This window comes from Phaethon lepturus, unplaced genomic scaffold (assembly GCF_000687285.1).
Source record: "Phaethon lepturus isolate BGI_N335 unplaced genomic scaffold, ASM68728v1 scaffold14197, whole genome shotgun sequence".
Classification (NCBI taxonomy): domain Eukaryota; kingdom Metazoa; phylum Chordata; class Aves; order Phaethontiformes; family Phaethontidae; genus Phaethon; species Phaethon lepturus.
Genome location: NW_010549881.1, coordinates 1 through 9,041, shown reverse-complemented (window position 1 = coordinate 9,041; position 9,041 = coordinate 1). Strand labels below are relative to the sequence as shown.

The 9,041-nt window shown below is 46.8% G+C and overlaps 1 protein-coding gene across 1 annotated transcript; it reads left to right on the top strand.

The window, feature by feature from the left end:
• Positions 1–3,874: 3,874 nt before the first annotated feature.
• Positions 3,875–8,038, top strand: LOC104623335 (ceramide synthase 4-like; the record flags this gene model as incomplete). Its single annotated transcript, XM_010290391.1, has 3 exons — positions 3,875–4,041; positions 5,783–5,900; positions 7,920–8,038. Coding segments are annotated over exons 1-3 (404 nt in total), but the record flags the coding sequence as incomplete, so codon positions are not given.
• Positions 8,039–9,041: the final 1,003 nt, after the last annotated feature.

Sequence of the window (9,041 nt, the reverse complement as noted above, 5' to 3'; positions counted from 1 at the left end):
GCTGAACCTTATGGAATAATGCTTTAATGTGGCCTTCTGACTTAGGGCCTTTGCCTAGATGTATCAAGAATAGCAAGTTTAAAGCAGTAGTCCATGAAGTCATATGACACAGTTCTGACTCAGTTTGTTTAGATGTCCTATATCTTATATCCTATGTAGTCTTAGACTTCGGATTCTGTAATCCCGTAAAAGAGTTAAATTAGAATGACATGAATTTCTGTTTTATAGATCAATTAATCTATGAAACCAAAGTATTAACATTCACTGTAATGAGTGCAGGGACAGACTGCCAAGGCCATGCAGACACTTCCCTGTAATATGCCCAGTAAGGGCCAATGTTAACAAGGAGGGGAACATGGACCAAGGACATGCCTGATTTGAGGAGGTGGTGCACATGTTTAAAATTAAAAGGTAAGTGACAGCATAGAAGGACAAGAGGGTTTTCAGCAATCCACTGAGTTGACCTGCAGTGTGACTGAGTGAGCTTTGATCTGAGCTTGTTTGTGCTTATCTTAGATTTCAGTCAAAATACATTGGATAATTTCAGAGGGGAAAAAGTTCTTCCAGCACAGGTGATTCTGGGGCAGTAACATGCTCTGGGAGGAGAGCATATGTTCTTGCATCTTCATTTAAATTCATATTTGCTGAAGATAGTTTGAAACCTTCAGCTAATTTGAAGTTCAAAGTACATGTTCTGTATACTGTCATGTTTCTTTAAGCTGAATCTACAATCTTGCCACTCCTCTGCAGGTGATGTGTTCAGGAGGGATGGTTATATAACAATTTGTACTACTGAATGTAAACGTTCTTTATAAATTACTTTTGAAAGATTGCTTCTCTGGCTCCTTTTCTACTTCTTTAACTAGCAGGCGGTAACCTGGCTAGTTGCATGTGTGATGAGGGAGACGTGTATGGGTGCCATTGCCCAGGTCGATACATATGCAGCGCGCATGGAGAGGATGCTGCATACCCACGACGTGCAGCTATACTGAGCCATGCCAGTAGAGAACCGCAGCTGCCTGATTTGTCTCCCACTAGGTAAATCTGTGTTTGGCCCTGGAACAAGGGGCACTTTGGGGCAACCCTACACTAGACCTAGGGGCGGGCCAGGTTGCTTGGTACTGCCAGGGCAGTGGCAAGTCCCAGATTGCAGCACTGGGGAGATACTTTGAACTTTCAAGGGTAGGAGGAGATAAATTAATGTCTATTATTATTTTTCATGAGATTTTAGAAGGCTAGGAAAGTTCCCTGTTGTAAAATCACACCACCTTTCACCTGAGGAGCTGAATGCTTCCCAGAGACTGCAGAATGTGCTGTAGAGCCAGTGCAGACATATGTTGATGCCTGCTGAGTTTTATCCTCGGGGCTTTGCTGTCCCCCTGAAGATTGAGATAAGCTCATTAGGAGGCAAATCTGGTTCTTGTGAAAGGATACATCAAGGATTCAGGAGAGCTGTTGGACTTGATTAAGAACTACTGAGTGCTGCTTTTAACTGAGGAACTGAGCATGACAGTGATGAGTCACTGGGGCAGTTCAACTGCCGAATTTGTTTTCTTACCATTAACTTGCTAAGGCTTAAAGACGCTCTGTGTGTAATCAGCTTCCTCCCCACATTGCTCTACCTTTATGTCTGCTCCAGTGTTGGGAAGCTTGTGAGTGCTGTGATAGTATTTATTAATTTAGTCTATCAACTCCTTCCCCTGCCCCTCCATACTAGGGGCATCATGGCCCGCAGCACAAAGAAGCTGTTGTAGGAAACTGCAAGACTGTCACTTTTCTGCTGAAAAACCTAGCAGAGCAGATGGAGCACTGGGCACCACAGCAGAATCTGAACCTACTTCCCCTGTATCTTTATCACCCTGTGTGCACAGGGGAGGCATGCATCATGCAGTGCATACATCACATAATGTTATCAGTCAGCTGTGGGAGATGAGGTGTCCAGCTCCAGGTGAGCTATGAGAAAAAGAACCAGGCCGCTGTGTGGTGGGTGAGTCGAGGGTTGGCAAAACATGGCCCCCAGGCTGGCATCTGGCCATCCTAGCCCAAAATTACGGCTAACATGAATCTGCTGACTCCAGTAGACTTCAACATCTAATGGCGTTTTGGATCTTGTTTTAAGAGCAGTTTAGCACAGTTGTTCCTTTCCCCCTGCACACACTGGGGAAACAGCAGAGATGTGCATTCCCCATTTTTTTTTCATTTAGACATGTATGCTAAAGGGAACCTTTACTTGGATGGCTACGCTTTGAAAGACATTGCTTTTCTCATTCGCACATGTACAACAGACACAGTGCCTGCAGGTAAGGGCGTCCCTAAGAAACAGCAAGGCATTGTTCAAAAAGCTGATGTCATGTCTAAACACAGAGAGTGGAAAGGACCTGTAACTTTGGCAGATTAATGTGAACATGCAGTAAAGCAGGCCAAGAAGTATCTTGAGAAACAATTTGAAAGGTAATACCAATCTCTAAAACACTGGAAAGATTGCAGGACTCATAGATAATCAAGGCACATAGCAAGAACACTGATACAAGATCAGACTAGAGCCAAAAAATTCAATGAACTGTCTGCATATGACTTCCCTGCTTACATCAGAGAGGGTCCAATACCTGACATCTTGCTGAGGCTACATCCCAAGAGGATCCATCTCAAGCTGATGGATGAGAAGATGTTATGTGGCCAACAGACTAACTGAATAATAGCAAACCTTCAAACATGGGTGGCATTCACTCAAGTGTCAAGAAGAAGTTCATACTAGAAGAAAAAGTACCAACTGTGGAATGCCACATTTTGTTTCAAATCTTGTTACCAGAAAAATTTAAGAAGGTTCCAAGTGGGAATGTGAGGAGCTACAGCCATTTGTAGTCTGACATACAGACTGGTCAGACCAGTAGAAAGTGTAATAAATGATGGAATTTGTGGACACACATATGAACAGAATATTATAGGAAAGAGTCCCCAGGGGTTGTGTATGAGGAAATTATGTCTCACTCCTGGAATTATCCCAAAGAGTCAGTGAGCACATGGAGAGGAGAGAACCTGCTACCTACTCAGCTTTGCAAAGTTCAGAGAGGTCCCTATTCACAGACAAAGAAATCCACCTGAGGTTACCATGAGAGACCAGGGGTTTTTTGCAGCTATGTATTGTTGCAGGTGCCTCAAAAAGGGGGAGGGAAAGCAGATGGCAAAATTGGCTGAAAATGAAAGTTACTTGTGATGATGATGCAGACAAACTGCAAGCAGTTCAGAAGGGATTACAGTACTGAGGGACTGAGTGATAAAAGAAGTGAAATTTAAGATAGAGGAGAGCAATGTGGTGCACCTGAGAAAGTCTCCTGAAGTGCTGGGCTGAGTGTTAGCACTTCAGAATACTTTTGGGGAGCAGTGTATCAACTCAGTGCTCAGTATGTGGTGGTTCAAAATGCAAATAGGATATGGGATGTTGCTGGGCCACATGGAGGAACCAAAACCGAGACTGTTGGGGCCCTAAGGGTGCCAGAAGATCTCAGTGGCTGTGGCGAATCTCACCTGGAACCTCAATCCACACTCTCTGGTGGTAAAAAGAGGGGGCAAGAGACAAGCCCCTGCTGTTATTGTCACGAGGTAGGGACTTCAGTCCAGCAGAGTGTAATTGAAGTTAGTCACCTCCTTGACACCTAGTAATTACTTTCTTGTACTACGACATCTTACCCCACCTTCAAGCTCACGGGCAGGTCAGAACAAGTGATGCTATTTCAACTACTCTGAAGTCATACTCATGGGATTGAGTGAGAGGTGGGGAGTGTGAATGGTGAGCTGTTGAGCTGGGAATCCTGATTTAGGAGTGAGTGCTGCTACCTGCTTGCCTCTGCTTTCCGTGCCCACCGTCTTGACCAGGATGGGACTGTCAGAGGGGTTCTGGCACCATGAATACTGGCTGCCACCTGGAGCTACCTGGGAAGACATGAAGGAGTCTGCAGGCATACAATACCCACAGCCTCAGGACCTCTTGCTCTGCATCCCTGGTGCCCTGCTCTTGATCATTGTCCGATGCATCTTTGAAAGGTGAGTGCAGCAAATCTAGTTTCTCCTGTGCTGGTTGCCACCAGTGTCTTGCAGAGTTGCTCCAGACTAATCCTTACCTGCTTCCTGACCACTACAAAGTGGACAGGGGATTGTCCCCAAGAATACTAAATCTATATGCTTTTTGTGACATATGGTATTTGCATGGCAGCTCTTTGCCCTGCCCTCTTTCCTGTACCTGTAACATAACCTGTACCAGCAGGTGTGAAAAAACTAGTTTGTCACTCAGTCACACCTCAACTATGGGTGGAGGGTCCCTCTGGAGAGAGCCCAAGTGGGAGCTTGCCACACGGATAAGGGATTTGCTGGGTCCATCAGTGTTGGGAGCCCCCAGCTGAGCCAGGTTTCAGCCTGATCCTAGAGGATGCTCCCAAAAGTGCTACGTAAGCCTCCACTCTCTGCACAGAGACAGAAGGAGGGGATGACCATGGCTCCTGAAGCTCATTGTGGGACTGCTTTGTTCACAGCACTCCTCCTTGCCCAGCGCTGCCCTGCTCGTTCTTCCCGATGCCACAGATGCCCAGTTCAATCAGGGATGATGTATTCCAATGCCCTCCAACACATTCACCTGGCTGAGGGAAATGGTACTCCCCAGGGGAGCCAGAGGACTGACCGGCATCTCCCCAGGACTCACATGTGGAAACGAGGCAGGTCCACAAGGCTCAGCATAGGAGATGGATTCAGACTGGGCTTTGGGCCCCTCTTCTAGAAACACAGAGACTGACACACGGGGAGGTACAGACCAACCCTCATGCACAGGAAATCGGGGAGCTATCAGTTAAAGCAGAGCAGTGTGCTAGTGTGGGCAGGTGAGATGCCTTCCCACCAGGCAGAGCATGTCTTTGGGCGGGGGGGATGTGAAGCAGCAAAGCTGTGGTCTGCAAACCTGCCCTCAGCTGGGATATAGGCTTTCTCCTGTGGCCTAGAGGAGCTGGGGGAGCACTGGCCCATTTTCCTGGAGAGCTGGCTCCTGACTGCTGTGCACAAGACGTGTGAGAAGCTGCGGTAGACACGGGTTGTAGGAAGAGCCAGAATTAATTCCAGGGTCATCAGGTTTCCCTCAAAGATGTTGCACTTGCCTGGCTTCCCAGAATTTTACAAACCAGTGCCTCCCACTTGAGCCTTGCTGGGCTTCCCAGAATTTTACAAACCAGTGCCTCCCACTTGAGCCTTGCCGGGCTTTCCTGCAAAGCTAGTGTTTCCTACAGGAACCAGCATATCCCCATGTTCCTTGTCCTTCGCTCCCGCTGCAGCCAGTGGTCAGGTACCCTGGGCACAGAGCACATGGGATACTTGTTGGATACTTGCAGACTGGTTTCATGGTACAGTCTAAACTGCCTGGGAACATTGTAAAAGGGACCAGCATGCACTCCAACACAGAGAAATGCAAGGTGTCTTGATGCCTTGGCAGAATAATTAATTATTGCTTACTTCGTAGTTGTTATTGTTGTCTCCACTGCACATCCAGCATTCCTCACCTTTTCTGTGGTGCCATTGTGTCTCTCTTTCTCAAAGAGCACTGACCTGACAGAGGCACTGAACTTTGTGTGTGCCCCTGGAGCAGTACTGGGTCCCTTGGGCTGTGTATGCATAGCTGGGGTAGTGCTGGACCCCTTGGACAGGGCATGTGAGCACCCAGCGCAGAATCTTGCTGTTGGCTGACCGTGGCTTACAGTGCAGGCACACATGTCCTCTCCTGGCTGAACTCTCTTTCCTCTTGCAGAACTGTAGCTCTCCCCTTGGGCAAGAGGTTGGGTGTGAGCAACAAGCTAAGGCCCAAAGTTCAGCCCAATGCCACGTTGGAAGGCTTCTACATTCTGCTGGGCAGGACCCCAAAGGAGGTGAGTTTCCCCTGTGTCACAGTGTCCCAAGAGCTCAGGCGAACAATATCTTCTCTCTGCCCAGATATCCCAGCTCAACCAAACCAGCCTCACAGACAAGGCAGTTACTGCTAACTACCCTTCCAGGGAAGAAGACACATAAGCAGATATTTCTGCATCTTCTGTGTTCAACAGCTACAATCCCAGCAATCCCTGACCTGCTGCATATGGAATACACATATGGTAGCATGAGAGCTGCTGGCTCTGGTAAGGAGGCAACCATCACCCCCTTTGGGTAGAGTCTATGGGTAAGGCTCCTTATTTTTAGCCAGGACTATAAAAGTCCTTCAGAATCATAGAATCATTTAGGTTGGAAGATCATAGAGTCCAACTGTAAATGTAACACTGCCAAGACCACCACTAAACCATGGCCCTAACCATGGCTTTTAAATACCTCCAGGGATGGTGACTCAACCAATTCCCTGGGCAACCTGGTCCAATGCTTGACAGCCCTTTTCAGTGACGAATTTTTTCCTAATATCCAGTCTAAACCTCCCCTGGCACAACTTGAGGCTGTTTCCTCTCATCCTGTCTCTTGTTACTCGGGAAAAGACACGGACATCTACCTCACCACAACCTCCTTTCAGGTAGTTGTAGAGAGCAATAAGGTCTCCCCTCAGCCTCCTTTTCTCCAGAATAAACAACCCCAGTTCCCTCAACTGCTCCTCATAAGACTTGTTCTCCAGACCCTTCACCAGTTTTGTTGCCCTTCTCTGGACACGCTCCAGCAACTCCATGTCTTGACTCGTAGTCAGGGGCCCAAAACTGAACACAGTATTTCAGGTGTGGTCTCACCAGTACTCAGTACAGAGGCACGATCACTTCCCTACTCCTGCTGGCCATGATGCCAGCCTCCTCTGATACAAGCCTGGCCTCCTCTAATACAAGCCAGGATGCTGTTGGCCTTCTTGGCCACCTGGGCACACTGCTTGTTCATATTCAGCTGGCTGTTGACCAGCACCCCCAGGGCCTCTTCTGCTGGGCAGCCTTCCAGCCACTCTTCCCCAGGCCTGTAGCATTGCATGGGGTTGTTGTGACCCAGCACTTGGTCTTGTTGAACCTCACACAACTGACCGCAGCACATTGATCCAGCCTGTCCAGATCCCTCTGCAGAGCCCTTCTACCCTCAAGCAGTTCCTCCCAACTTGGTGTTGTCTGCAAACTTACTGCAAGTGCACTCAATCCCCTCATCCAGATCATTGATAAAGATACTAAACAGAACTGGCCTCAATACTGAGCCCTGGGGAACACCGTTTGTGACCGGCCACCAACTGGATTTAACTCCATTCACTGCAACTCTTTGGGCCTGGATCATGACTTGCACTGATGTATGGATTTTAAATTTTTTTTTACTTAAATTTGTATGAAGCTTTGTCAGATTAATTAAAAAATGCTCATGAGCTCATCTTTACACTCATTTTAATCACCATTTATACATCTTAAGGCTAGGTAGTTTTATTTGGAATTCATGCATAAGACAAAGCATGTTGGAAATTATGCTTTTTAGCCTGTGAATGTGCAGTCACTCAAACAGCTGGATGTTTTTTCTGACAATACTGAGTGAACTATATGCTTGTTTCTTTATCATCACAAGCGAAACCTTTTTTTATCTTCAAGCTTGCTATCTGTAGCTGATAATTATCAGTCAAAATTGCATCAGAGGTGGAAAAAAAATACATATTTAGCCTTTTATAACAAAGATATTGAATCCCATTGTGTACAACTGGCAAAATTTAACCAGGGAGAGCCTATGCTTATTTCTGAACCTGCATTTAGATATGGCTGAATTGTAGTTTTAAAATGGCCAAAATTATTTAGTTCACAAATGCAAATAGAGCTGATGATATGATTTTTTTCCCAGAGAAAGGTGTTTTTCAGGGAAATGTGGACCCGCAGAAGCAGCCTGCAGGAACACAGGTCTTCCACCCACACAGGGACAGACAGGAAGGCTAAGGCCTGCTTCTCTGCTCTGTTTTCTAGGGGGACCTGATTTCACTGGCCAAGCAAAGTGACCTACCGGTCAAAAAGGTGGAGACCTGGTTCCGGCACCGGCAGGCCCAGGACCGGCCCAGGCTGATGAAGAAGTTCTGTGAGGCCAGGTAGGTGGGCCAGCAGAGCCTTTTGGTGGTAGAGACCTCCAACAAGGTCTGCACACCATCACCATCTCCTGCCCTGTCCCTAGCCCCAAAACACAGTCCCAGAGGAGCCCATTGCCAGCTGTGGCTGTGTAAGGAGACTTTGTACCATGACGCTGAGTCCCACCACTGCACACACTGACGACAGAGCCACCAATGCAGCGCTGCCAGCTTCATCCTTCCTTCCTTTCCACTTCTAACTTTAAAAAGTTAAAGTTGCCTCAAAAGACGCCACTGGCCTTGATGCAGATCAGGTTTAAATCTAAGATGCTGGAGATTTTGAGCAGCAATGTCATTTGCAAAATACATCAAACTTCTTTTCAAGATGATCTTGGTAAGAAATTAAAATTTTAAAATATTCTAGGCGTGGATCGTTGGGCATATAATAAATGCATGAAGTGCAGTTAGTAGGCAATGTAAGCCATGAACAGAGGGAGGTAAAAACTGAAAAACACCAGAAAGCACTGAAATCTTCATAGCATTCCTTTTACTCAAGCTATTTGCTCACTCATATGAAATCTTTCTGCATATCTCAGTAATTCGTGGAGTCAGAATAGTGAGAGGAGTCATCAAGTGCCTCGATCAAAAGAATCAGGTTATCTCTGGGTGGTGGGTTGACACTGGCTGGGTGTTTTTTTTCCGGGTCCCCCCCAAAGCCCCTCTGTCACTCCCCGCCACAGCTGGACAGGGGAGAGAAAAACATAACAAGAAGCTTGTGGGTCAAGATAAGGACAGGGAGAGATCAGTCAGCAATTACCATCATGGGCAAAACAGACTCAACTTGGGGAAATTAGTTGAATTTATTGCCAATCAAAATCAGAGTAGGATAATGAAAAATAAAAACAAATCTTAAAACACATTCCACCCACCTCTCCTTTCTTCCCAGGCTGAACTTCGCTCCCAATTTCTCTATCTCCTCCACCCTGAGGTGGCACAGGGGCTGTGGTCAGTTCATCACACATTGTCT